Source organism: Notamacropus eugenii, chromosome 2 (genome assembly GCF_028372415.1).
Source record: "Notamacropus eugenii isolate mMacEug1 chromosome 2, mMacEug1.pri_v2, whole genome shotgun sequence".
Taxonomy (NCBI): Eukaryota; Metazoa; Chordata; class Mammalia; order Diprotodontia; family Macropodidae; genus Notamacropus; species Notamacropus eugenii.
In genome coordinates this window covers 110,421,366-110,435,019 of record NC_092873.1, presented here as the reverse complement: position 1 = coordinate 110,435,019, position 13,654 = coordinate 110,421,366, and the positions used below count along the sequence as shown (strand labels likewise).

The 13,654-nt window shown below is 38.1% G+C and overlaps 1 protein-coding gene across 1 annotated transcript in view; it reads left to right on the top strand.

Annotated features, from left to right (window-relative positions):
* Window positions 1-1,530: 1,530 nt before the first annotated feature.
* The window catches only part of LOC140522793 (maestro heat-like repeat-containing protein family member 1), a 128,899-nt gene continuing 116,775 nt past the window's right edge, over window positions 1,531-13,654 (top strand). The window contains 4 exon segments of the mRNA XM_072638051.1: window positions 1,531-1,656; window positions 9,761-9,856; window positions 11,875-11,944; window positions 12,349-12,468. Of these exon segments, the coding sequence (XP_072494152.1) occupies window positions 9,797-9,856; window positions 11,875-11,944; window positions 12,349-12,468 (250 nt within the window). The 5' untranslated portion in view covers window positions 1,531-1,656; window positions 9,761-9,796.

Below are 13,654 nucleotides of genomic sequence, written 5' to 3'. Positions count from 1 at the left end.
ATTCTCAACCCAATCATATATTTTCTCTCCTTATTTCCCTAAGCTGCAGGTCACTGCTAGAGAAACTGTCGTCTGATGATCTAGTTCACTGCACATTCAGGGACCTAATTTTGCCTGATAGCTCTCATTGTTACGCATTCATTTTCTTATCCATATATTGCTTGTTCTATAGCAACTGTATTTCCCACAAAGTCTTTTCAGTTTTACAATTTCTCACCCTCTCAGCAGATAACTTTACCTTCCACTAAATTTTGAAACAGAAGTGATAAGGCTTGGACTTTTTCATATTTCTTCCTCTTCATCTTTTTGTGCCTATTTTTCCCTTCCTTCATGTCCAACCTTTTGAAGGTCATCTCTTCCATCTCTGATCTTGGACCCATCCCCTTCTTCATCCCATAGGGCCTTCTTCCTTTGAATATCCATTCCTTTTTCATGATGGACCATTCTTCCATTCCCAGTGACTTCTTTCCTTCTTCCCTCAAGTACCAGATCTTTTCTCCTTGAAAAAAAAATTTTCCCATTCATTCTACCACCCTTCCTTGCTGAGCTGCTGCCTCATTTCTTTCACTGCCAAATTTCTACCCTTGTTGCCTCTTCTTTCTCACTACTTGTCTGTACCTCAACTCCTTGGAAAATGACTTTTTAAAATTATTCCAAACAGAGTAAGCAAAAACCATTATTTAAATTTACAAAGCAAAAACACTGAAATAGACAACAAAATTAAAATAAAGTGATTACACATAAAACTACAAACTTCAAATTAAGTAGAATTTGTGTTTTGTCTTGTAGTTCCAATTTACTACTAGCCATCTCCACCTGTATATTTTACTGGTACATCAATCCTAGACTATTAATTTTCTAACTGCCTATAATTTTCCTTCCTATAATTTCTTCCATCCATTACAGCTCTATTTAGCCACTACCCTATTCTATCCTCTCCTGCTGCTTTGCAAGCTCTTAACTTTCTCTCTTCTATAACAGGTGAACAGTAAGTGTGATTGTGTTGAAGAAAATCCTCATGATTGGTTACCACAGAGGTATATAGTGACCATATTTCTGCCCTTTGATTGACTGTTCATGAACCCTTTGGATTCCAGCTGCAGCCCTCATGTTTTCATTCCTCAGTCTCTACTTTGAGATCAATGAATTAATTAATAAGCATTGTTCAAAGATGTTCTGTCATCTCTAAAGATAGGAAAACTGAAATATCATAGAGAAGTCTTATAGCTATCATACAAGACTGGGTGATATACTATCTTGCATTCATATCAATCAACCACAAAGTATGTTTTGATTTCATCCTCTTGTGCGTATGTTGGTCACATAGGTGAAGCTCTTTGGCATAACCAGTCTAGCCAATGATTTGCAAATACTGTTGGTTTATGGATACAAATAATTCATCTGTCAAATGAAGAACCTGAATTGTATAACAACTCAAGTTGCTTCAAGTTTTAGCATTCTATGGATTCTATGACATGGTGCCTCAAAGAGGTCATAATGACCAGAATAGAACCTTGAATAGACACTGATAGAACCACTTTTCATCTCTACTCCACCTGTCTTGTACCATCTTTGATGTCCTGATTTCATTCAGAATCCTGTGCAGATTTTCTGCTCCTGATCTACCCCTTGAAGCTTTCACTTCACTCATTATAGGTGAGCTTTGAGAGACTGACCCAAGCATTCCACCAACACCCTAGCCAACTGACTATGGGGTTTCTGTAGCCTGTTCTAGTCTAAAGTTTTATGATGATTCCTATCACTCTTATCGCTAGAGTAGTGTTGAATTAGCAAGACATGACATCTATACATGGGTTAGTTCCTCCTGGACATTGTACTACAATTCAAGTAGGTAAAATTGAGGAGTGTGACATAGTGGATAAAGCATTGTATTTGGAGTCAGGAAGACCTTAGTTATCATGTTGTCCCTGACACTAGCTATATGATCCCTGTACATATCACTTAACTTCTCTATGTGTCAGTTTTCTCGTCCATAAAATGAGAATAGCAATAATAGCTGTAGGACATATTTCATATGGTTTTTGTAAGGTAGAAAAAGTTAATAAACGTGAAGCACTTATTACTTCTTTTTCCAAATCATTTGAAGAAATTCTATTTTTTCTACTGAACTTCTTCACTACCTCAAGCTCTTTTAGAAGACTAAAAAGACAGAATGGCAAAGCAATGTCTTAATCTTAGCTTTGCACCAGATTTCCGCTACAAAGATTTCCTTCCTTTTTAAACTAAGTTCTTTTCATTCTTTTCTTGTGCCACACCCCTTCTCCCATGGTCCTTGGAATGGGCTGGTAACAAATACATAAGACAAGGAATAAGGGCATATGGTAAAATTAGATAGATAGATACATAGATATAGATGGATGGATAGATAGATGATGGATGGATACACAGATAACTAGGTAATGAGTAGAAAGATATGTAGATGATAGATAATAGATAAATAGATTATAGACAAATAATATATAATAGGTAGATATTAGATATAGATAAATGGATATATAGATAGATGATAGATGAAAACATAGATAAAAAGATAGATTTTCCAGATGTGTGATTTTTATCAGTATAGGGAGCATTTAGTGAGAAAACTCCCTCTATAGATGGAGATCCACATCTGTTATACATTTTATAGTTCTTCAAGAATTGACTGTAACACTGAGAGGTTAACTAACTTGCCCGAGATCACACTGGCAGAACTGATCAATCAATCAATAAGGATTTGCTAGTTATCATGTGCTATGTGCAAGGCACTGAACTAGGCTATTAGACATACAAAGATGAAAATGGAAGGTAAATGAATAGTCCCTGCCCTCAAGGAGACTGTATTCTATCAGGAGTGACCTGTACATTTGAAAGTATACGCAAAATAGTTCTGGGAAAGGGCACTAATAGTGGGAAAAATCAGAAAACATTTAAAATAATTCTAGATAACATAAAGTACCTGGGAGTACACCTGACAAAACAAATCCAAGAACTAAATGAACATTATAAAAAACTTTTTATACAAATAAAATTACATTTAAATAATTAGGGAAATATTGCTTGTTTGTGAGTAGGCAGGGTCAATGCAATAAAAATGAAAATATTACCTAAACTTATATATTCAATGCTATCCCAATTAAATTAGCAAAAAAATTTAATGAATTAGAAAAAATAATAACAATTCATTTGGAAGAACAAAAGGTCAAGAATATCAAAGGAATTAATGAAAAAGAATGAAAGGAAGGAGGTTTAGCAGAACCAGAACTTAAACCACATTATAATGAAGGAATCATCAAAACTATTTCTGACTAAGAAATACAAAAGTAGGTAAGTGGAACAGAGTAGACGTATACTTTAAGGCAGCAAATGGCTATAGTAACCATGTTTGACAAGTATAAAGACTTAAATTTTGGGCATAAGAATTCATTATTTGGGAAAAAATCTTAGAAAAGCTGTAAAGCAATCTGACAGAAATTGGAAATAGACCACCATCTTACATCGTTTATCAAGATAAGGTCAAAATGGAACTATGACCTAGATATAAAGGGAAATATTACAAGAAAATTTGAAGAACATGGAATGTATTACTTGTCAAACTTATGGACAGGTGAACAATTTATGAATAAACAAGAGATAGAGAACATTGTAAAATGAATAATTCCAACCACATTAATTTTTTTTAACTGCACAAATAAAGCCAATGTAGCCTGGGGATTTCTAAAACAACCTTTAACCTAGGAATGAGATAGCATTTGTCTTCCAAAAACGAAAGGACAAACACAGCTATGGCATATAGCACTTATTATGCTAAGCCCCAGGGATGCAAATTTAAAAGATGGACAGATTTGCCCTCAAGAAGTTTACATCTAATAGACTGTGGCCAAGCCATAGTCACAGGAGTCTGTTGCAGGAGGCTACCCTTTTCTCATGTGTCTATCTGAATAGCAGCATAACTCTCATATTTTTACCCTGGACAAATTGGGAGGGTGAAAAGGAGGTCTCACCTGACGTGGGAAGGAAGAAACTTGACTAAAAATGTGGTCACCCAAGGAGAAGAAGCATTCTCCTACTGCCAGGAGCAAACCTAGGCAGGTATAGTGCCAATGTGATTTTCATAGCACCTGCAGTGGCTATGAATATGACAGCACAGTTCTGAACCGCAAAGTATGACAGACTTTCCACAAGGAAGATGGAACCAAAACACTTATTCAAATACAGAAAGCTGAATCAGTCATATCAACAAAGAAATCTATACACAATAACAATGCAGGGACTTCTACCATCCCCAGGCCTTCCCTCTGCTAGCTTTCCCACAAACCAATTCCCTTAAACAAATCACAAACAGGCTCCCTTAAAAAAAATCACAAACAAGGTCTCCCACTCATGCTATTTGCTACCTGCTCTCTCTTTCCCAGTTTTGACTGCTCTGACTCACTTCCTGCTCCACCCCTTCTGGCTCCACCTGTTCAGCAAACTTCTCCCACCACTGGCTCCATGTGATGCAGACTTCCATGAGGCCAAGGCAGGTCATATGGACTTATTAATGGATGGGAAAGATCTTCCCATTCAAATTATCATTACAGCGGAAGAGAAAGAGAATCAGGGAGCAAATCTAACAAGCATCATCACTGCTTCCACAAGAATGTGCAATCAGCATTCTCTAAATTTCCCACCCTGGGAAATGTGAAATGTGAAAAAATAAGGAAGGAGAAAAAACAAGGATGGACAAGAGGTCATCTTGTTCTGCTTGACCACAAAGGGAAGAAAGAAGCAAAGGACTTAAGTTGCAGAAGATAAATTTGAGTTGCCTATGAAAACTTGCTAATTATTAGTCATTTCCAAGTGGAATGGCCTTCTTCAGGAGGTAATGAGCTCACTGAAGGTGAAGGTATCACTGAAGGTCTTCAAGTAGAGGTTTGATGACATTTGATGGAGATGCTACTGTGGGAATTCTTACTTAGATATAAGTTGGAATAAATGACCTCTGAGGTCCCCTCCACCTCCAAGATTCCATGATTCTGCATACGATGGCCATCCTTCCTGCCTTTGCTTCCCAGCTATCCCCATCCTTCCACTACACCACTATTTTGTGAAATTGATTAAGTGACCCATTTGCCTCATCTATATAATGGGGCTAATGACCAGCCAGAAAGTAGGCAACTGGGCCATATATTCTCTCAAGCTTCTTTCCAACTATAGGAACACCACCTATCTTAGAAAAAAAGATGAGAAAATTACTTTTTAAACCTTAACATTCTACATAATTTGAGTTTTTATTTTCTATGCTTGCTGGCTGGTTCCTGGTTCTGTCTGTTCCTCTCACCCTGATATGCCTTTCCTCACAACCCAGAATAAAATTTCTGGCCCTGACAGCCTCTGTCATAGGTTTTCATTCATCAATGTTGATGAATCCTCCACCTTGAAAGCGGGGACTGTTTCATGTTTATCTTTGTATCTGGTATGGATATTATGGTTATGCCTAGCATAACCATTGGCATGCAGAGTGGGCACTTAAAATTCTCCTGTTGATTGGTTGATTGACTGACACTGATAAATTTCCATTTTTCCCCCATTTCTCACCCTACTAGACCAACCATCAAATTAAAATTCTCTGCCTTATCTCCCTCTGCCATTCCATCAGCTTTCTTCCTCAATAGTTCTTCTCCTCCTTATCGCAACTAAATCAGAACATCTCATCACCTTTGGGATCCATTGCAAATCTAAATCCATCAAACCAAAAACTCTGTTTTTTAAAAACTCTATTTTTTTCCCTGCTGAGATCCAAGTTTTTCTTATTCTGCTGTCTCTGTACCTAACTAATCTTATCTAGCTCTAAAAAGAAATTATTTTGAAGACTTAGGTTACCCCTATTCACTCAACTGCCAATAAGCATTTATGAAGATTATGAGGTTGAAAAGTAGCAGCAGGGATTACAGGATGTTCTTGGATTCAGGAAGATTAATTTTAGCTTCAGATACATATTTGCTGTGGGACCATGAGCAAGTCATTTAACCTCTTGTTGCCCCAGGTGACTTATCAATCTGCGTAAAGTGGGAATAATTTCCTCACTGGGAGTTCTCTACAGTGTGTTGCTATAGCTGCTACCCAATGAAATCACAGGTCAGGATTTTAAAAAAACAAATTGTGTAAGTATCTGTGCTAAGCCAAAAGTTATTAGACCTGGGCCTCCCCACTCCTCCTTTCCTCCCAGGAACTTAAAGTTGAGAAAACACATACAGATTTATACACATATCTCATACGGACTACAGTTTGAAAAATCCAGCCTCAGACACTTACTAGCTCTATAACCTTGGGCAAGTCACTAAACCCTATTTTGCCCCAGTTTTCTCATCTGTAAAATGAGCTGGAGAAGGAAATGGCAAACCACTCCAGTATCTTTGCCAAGAAGATTCTAAATGGGGTCATGAGGAGTTACTGAAAAGCAACTTAACCACAACAAATATGGGCATTCAAATGGAGATCACTTCCTGCTGGGGAAAGCAAGAAAAGGTTCATGGAGGAAATTACATTGAGTCTGGATCTTGTAGAAAGACTGGTGCCAGAGAAAAAGACTTAGGCTTATTTTATGTAGGCAATGGAAAGACAGTGAATAAAAACAACAATAAGTAATAGCATACATTTATATGGTCCTTTAAGATTTACAAATATTATTTCATTATCTCTTCACAATAACCTTGGGAAGCAGAGGCTGAAAGGTTGTTGATAGGAATAGTGATGGGATCAGAGAATTCCTGGGTAGGAAGAATCAAAGGAGGCAAAGGACTTTACATGGGAGGATTAGATCAGGTTGGAGAGAGACCTTTTAAAGGGCTTTCATCATTCTTCATAACATTTCTTAAGGTGGTGAATTTGTGGTGAAGGTGTATAGTGAAAATGTCACTTCGAATTCCTCTTTCATTTGTCTGGGAATAAATAAGGAAAATACCCTAAGGCAGGGATGGGGAACCTGTGACCTTGAGGCCACACATGATCCTTTAGGTTCTCAGTTGTGGCCTTTTGACTGAGTCCAAGTTTTACAGAACAAATCCTTTTATTAAGGGGATTTGTTCTGTGAAGTTTGGATTCTGTCAAAAGCCACAATTGAGGACCTTGAGGGCCACATGTGGCCTCAAGGTGGCAGGTTCCCCTCCCCCCATGGGTGATCTAGGTAGAAGTGTAAAAGAGGGAAAAAAGGAATTGGGTTTGTACTTAACAAGGTTAAAGAGCTTCATTAGTCTCCCAGAAATGTGCTTATCATAGTACTTAGCACATTTTTAGTGCTTAATAAATACCTTTTTTTCATTCATTCAATATTAATACTTTGATATTTCAAGGGTCTATAACCTACATATATCACAGCCTACACAGATCACAACCAAATTCTGTGATTATAAGAAGGGGAAAATAGAAACTGCTTTAGGGTTTGTTGTCTGTTTTTCAAGACTCCTCAGAGTTTGGATACAAGTCAATAAAAAAGCTTTATTATATGAGGTAGTCTGAGCCTGGCTCAGGCTAGTTTGGTACCTCAGGTTTGAGGATGGAACAAAATAAAACCCTTGTAATCTTACTAATAAAAGGAGATTTACTTAGTCATAGCATCAGAAGGACATTCAATGAAAATATAGGCTTGACTCAATTACCTGAAGTGCCTATATTTCTGTGTTGCTCATAGTAGTCTGCTAAGCAAGTGTCTAGGGATCAGTTACCGCTCCTCATGGCCTTTTTTGTTTTAATGACCAGGAAACTACAACAATAGCCTGATAGTTCCCTGAGCTGAGTAGGCCCAAGCATGATTTCAATACCTATTTAAAAAAAGAATTAACCCAGCCCATATTGTGGAGACTTTGGTAGATATTCCTTCTATCATACTTTTTATTACAAGTCACGGCTTGAAAAAGTCAGCTGAATACTAGCATTGCTCCATTATCCAAGTAACTTTTCCCTTCTATCTTGATTATCTACAATGTCTAGAATATTTCAAAAAGTGATTTGAGCTGGCCTTGGGAAGGAAAAGCTGTTGTGTTTAAGGAGGGCATACAGGGACTTGCTAATCAGCAGTAACCTTAAGAGCTTGAAACAGAGCATCTCTGTAAGTGGGCCTTGCACAAGAGCTAGATTAGAAGGAAAACCTGAACACAAAGGGAAAAGACACAAAAACAAAGTCACTCATGTTAAGGTGGAAGATGCAGGGTGTTTCTCTTTGCCTCCACACCATAATATAAGACAGGCTATATGAGATGTTCAGGGAGGACTAGAACCTCCAGTGTAAGGATTTACTGAGTTCAGGGTTGCTCATCTGCCTTTGATGTGCACTTTTCCCACCTCTCACCTGTGGTTGCAGCATGCTCAGTGGCCATACCCCAGGTAAAACCATCTCAGCATATGGGCTAAACCAGTTTGAGGAAAACCAACAGACCTCAAACCTGTCAGTGATTTTGGGTAGATATCTACCCTAATCTTATGTGAAGACTTCCTCCATCAAAATGGACGGATGAGAACAATGTGTTCCAATGGCCATGAAGGCAGCTGAAGCATGTGTTGTAGAGCACTTAGAGCTTGATCAGGTATCAAAGATGCCAAAGTCACTAATTTCATCCTGGGCCATCACCAGACATCTTGACTTTTGTCTTGCTACTGGACTTGGATAACTCAGGAAAATAGAGTGAGGCTGATGATTTTGTACAACTCTCTCTCACTTAAATTCAATTCACACAAGAGTCAAGACATCATCCCATGAAGTCATTCATCCTTTCTAAAAGGAAGAACTAACAACAGCAATGATAATAAGACAGTGAGATCATTAAAAGGGTAAAACCCAGGGAAAATATCATAAGAAATTTGAGAAGGCATAGATTACTATCATGAGATAAAAGTGAGATGAGGGGTGGTCCATAGAAGATTTTGCTAAAGATAATGACATCTGAATTGGATCCTGAAAGAAGAAATAGCCAAAGTTGGGTGAGGATTCCAGTTTAAGCACTGAAGTTGGTGTGAGCAAAAAAGATACAGAGATTGAGTGTGGGAAGATGAAAACAGAGGATAGAAAATAGTCCAGTTGAGAGAAAACATAGAATATAAGCTAATACTGTTGTCTGATGAAGTAGATTGGTTCATTGAGAGCCTTGACTGCCAAAGCTCAGAGTTCAAGCTTCATTTGGTGGGCACTAGGGAGTAACATAAGATTTTTTTAGTAGAAGGGTGACATGACCACCACAGTACAATAAAAAATTTAGAACCTGGGCAGTTATATGAAAGTTGATTTGGAAAGAACATAGACTGGGAACTAGAAGACCTGTTGGGAGGGTACCATAATAGAATAGGGAAAAGAAGTTATTTAGAGTGGAAGTGAAAAAGAGGGGAAGGGTGGGAGAAGTATGTTAGAAGTGGAAACCACCAGACTTGGCCAAATGATTAAAGGGTGCAAGTGAGGGAGAAGGAAAAATGAAAAGATAACTTTTGAGTTTCCAAGCCTAGATAACTGGGAGGATAACAGTGCCATTAAAAGAAATAGATATGTTGGGGAAGAAACTATATGTGCTACACATGGAGTGGTGGAAAAATCAAGCTGCTTGAGGAATCAGCATTTATCCCTTTGTTTCCCATGAATGAGACCTTCCCCAATAGACAGAACAGCAGAATTAGAGCAAAATATAACAACTGGGGAAGAAAAGTGCTCAACCATGGGAGTTATGATCCGTACCATACTACTTGTTTCCACTCCATATAATTTTTATATTTGTCTCCTTTTGACCCTGGATAGAGTGGCCTGGACTTGTGAAAAATAGTATTTGTTTTCATGGAGGTAAAAACAGACCTTCAAGACCCAACCTACATGTTCCAAGAGCTGTATTCACAGGTAAGGAGAGCTCAGCTTCTTGGTGAAGTCTACCTGGGACTCTTTTCTCCTAGAAATGTATGACAGAATTTTTAATGGAGTGCCTTGGCTCAAGAAGTTGCTAGAATTTCTTACAGTCCAGTACTCTAGTTCTAGGCAAAATTGTAAGTAAACCATTCTCATGTTTGAAATAGTTATTCTAGTCTTATTTTCAGTTAAAGCAGTTCTTCAACACCTCTTAGCTTTGTTCTGATGTTTAACAACTTGTCCTTAAAAAGTCTCTCCTTCTGTATCATCTGAATACTTTCAATGGCAATTTAAGTCCATTTTCTTATGTGCAATTCACATGTTCCTTAAGAATACAATTTTAAAATTGAAAACATTTTATATCTTATTCTATGTCTCCTGTACCTCTCCTACAATACCCAAATGTGACACAGTCTATAGATCTGGCCTCAGAGTGAGGAAGACCTGGGATTAAGTTTGGCTTCTGATATATGCCAGTTGTGTGACCCCAAGCAAGTTACCTGACCCACTGTAAGGGTTAAATAAAGGGCTATTGAATCCCCTAGGGGGTTAAATAGACAGAGTTATCAAATATGCTGCCGATGTCTCTGTATTACTACCAAGAGATTCCAGAATCAGACTACACATTTTAATGTATATTTAGTATTTAATAAATAGAAATATAACAGAACATAGATAATATTAATATGTGGTTTCCAAGTCAATATGAGTCCTACAGGAATCTTTATGTGTGGTTTAGTGGCCCCATTTCTATTTGAGTTTGACACATTGTTCTACCCAAATCTCTAAGACTATAAGGTACAGAGAAATTGATGCCCCCACATTGGTGGAGGACACTTGCATACCAGGAGTTCTGTACAAAAAAAAAGTAACAGATCAGGATTAAAATATACATACATACACAAACGTGTATGTGTATATAAGTATATTATATACACCTACATACATGGTACATATTCACATATATATGCATGGATAGGTATAATGTATACATTGTATACATACGTATACATACATATTTGAAAGAGACAGAGAAAGAGAGACACAGAGATGAGTGAGAGAGACAGATAGACATGGAGTGATACAGAGAGGGAGAGACAGAGACAGAGAGAAAAAAGAGAGAAAGGGACAGAGAGAAAGAAAGGAGAGAGAGAGAGGGTGGAGACAGATAGAAAGTTGGTCTCAATGTTAGGAAGACGAGTTCAAATTCCTACTGTGACAAATACTGGCTATGTGACCCTACACAAGTCACTTACCCTCACAGTGTCCCCAGGTCATTCTCTAAGACTAAAAGTTGCAAATTAGGTACTGATTTACTTTGGCAGAAGAAATTTCTTCCTGGGGGCTTCCAATATCAATGAACTCATAAGTCGATAGATAGATAGATAGATAGATAGATAGATAGATAGATAGATAGATAGATAGATGATAGATAGATAGATAGATAGATAGATAGATAGATAGATAGATAGATAGATGGCTGAATAGAGGAATGGATGGATGGATGGATGGATGGATGGATGGATGGATGGATGGATAGATGGATATAGAGATGTATAAGCTCTCTGAATCTCAGTTTTCTTCTCTTTATAAAATTAGGGTATTGAACTCTATGGTCTCTTTCAGTTCAGATAGTTTGATTCTGTAGAACATTTATTCAACAAACATTTATTAAATACTTCTTTATTTACACTGACATTAAAAGTTCTATCATGTTTTTGAATAAGATGATTCCCCCAAGGAACTCATTTCTCTTTCTCAACCCTATTCTGAAATCTTAGTTATTTCCTAAGTGGAGTCATCCCATATGACTCACATCCCACTCTCCCAACCAGTAGAATGCATTTTCCTAGACATGTCATTTTATCTCTAGTCTAAAATATAGTTTGGTCCCTATTGACCTTGGTCACCTCTTCTCACTCATTGTTTCCTCCGTTTCTCCTGTGTGACATCAATGCTTTCCCTTCTTTGGCCTTGCCTGTTGTAGTCAATGGAGTGCTTTGTTTCCACAGTTAAGTCTTTCTTCTGCTGGAATTCCAAGTGAGCAGGTGAAGATGGTCCTTGTCAGATTTTTAAATTTGGGTAAGCAACAATTAACCGATAAGCATTTACTAAATATCTACTATGTGCTATGCATGAGGTAGCTAAGTGGTACAGTGGATAGAACTCCCAGGCTAGAGTCAGGAAAATTTGACATCAAATCTAGCCTCAGATACTTACCAGCTGTGTGACCTTAGGCAAATCATTTAACCCTGCCTCAGTTTCCTCACCTGTAAAATGAGTTGGAGAAGGAAATGGCAGTATCTTTGCCAAAAGAAAAAAACCCAGATGGGATCACAAAGAGTCAAACACAGCTGAAATGACTGAACAACAACGTTCCATGCACTGAAAACATTCCTCTTCCTCCTTTGCTGATCCCCCTTCTATCCTGGCTAAACTCTGACGAGAAGAAACCATGCTGAACCTCAACACCTTTTTTCCTATAGGTTCTGAGCACCTGGAAAAGTTACTTGCCTTCTTATTTCTGAAAATTGAGGAGAATGAGGAAAATGAAGTTGTCTTCTGTTGGCTTATTGGGGTCCTGGAAGACCTGGTGAAGTCTGAACGTAAGTGATTACAGTGAGAAATAGTTGTGGACCTTCTAATCACTGGACTTGGCAAAACACTGTGTTTATACCAAGACACATGAATGGTTAGTAAATGTACATCAAATTGAATTAAAGTATGAAACACTGGAAAATGCACTAGATTAGAATGAAGAGAATGTGGATTCAAATCCCAACTTTGCCTCTTAAAACCTTTGTGAACTTGAATCAGTCACTTGAACATCTCTTAGACCTTGGTTTCCTCATCAGTAAAATGGAAGGTCAAGTCAACAAACACTTACTAAGCACTTGCTATATGCTAAGCACTGTGCTAAGCACTGGAAAAGCTAATACAAGCAAAAACAAAGACAGTCACAGCCATATTCTACTAGGGGAAGGCAACACATACAAGAAAGCTGAAAAGTGAACATGGAGGGAGGAGGAAGGCACCTTTATGGGGGAAGGGTAGAGAAAGTACAGAGAGAGGCAGGAGTATGTAAACTGGAGAGGATTGAAGACATGAAGGGTCACATTAATATGGAGGTTCTTGGAGGAACCAACCACTCAGAGGAAGAGGCCACAGAGGAGAGGCTTTCAGGGGTCAAGTGAACTTGCAGGGTGAAGAAATTTCTGTGTGGTAGTAGAGAAAGTTTATAGAGTCAACTATATAGCCTGGGGAAGAATGAAGATTGGGTTAGATAACCTATAAGATCCCTCCTAGACTGAAAACTATGATTTTCTTATCTCCTATGAACTGGATTAAATGAATAGTTGTAAGTAAGGGTTGGATTGGCCACTTAGAGGCAGCTATGGTACAGCAGATAGAGACATGAGTTCAAATTCCCCCTCAGACAATTACTAGCTGTGTGATCCTGGGCAAGTCACTTAACCTCAATTGTAAAATGGGGATAATAATATACCTACCTCCCAGGGTTGTGGTGAAGATTAAATGAGGTGGTAATTGTAAAGCATTTGGCATAGTGCCTGGCACATAGTAGGTACTATATAAACATTAGCTATTATTATTAGCAACTAGGTGGTATGGTGGATAGAGTGCAGGACCTGAAGTCAGGAAGACTCATCTTCCTGAGTTCAAATCTAGCCACAGTCTCTTACTAGCTGAGTGACCCTGGGCAAGTCACTGAACCCTGTTTGCCTCAGTTTCCTCAGAAACCCCAAATGGGGTCACAAAAAGTCAGACACAACT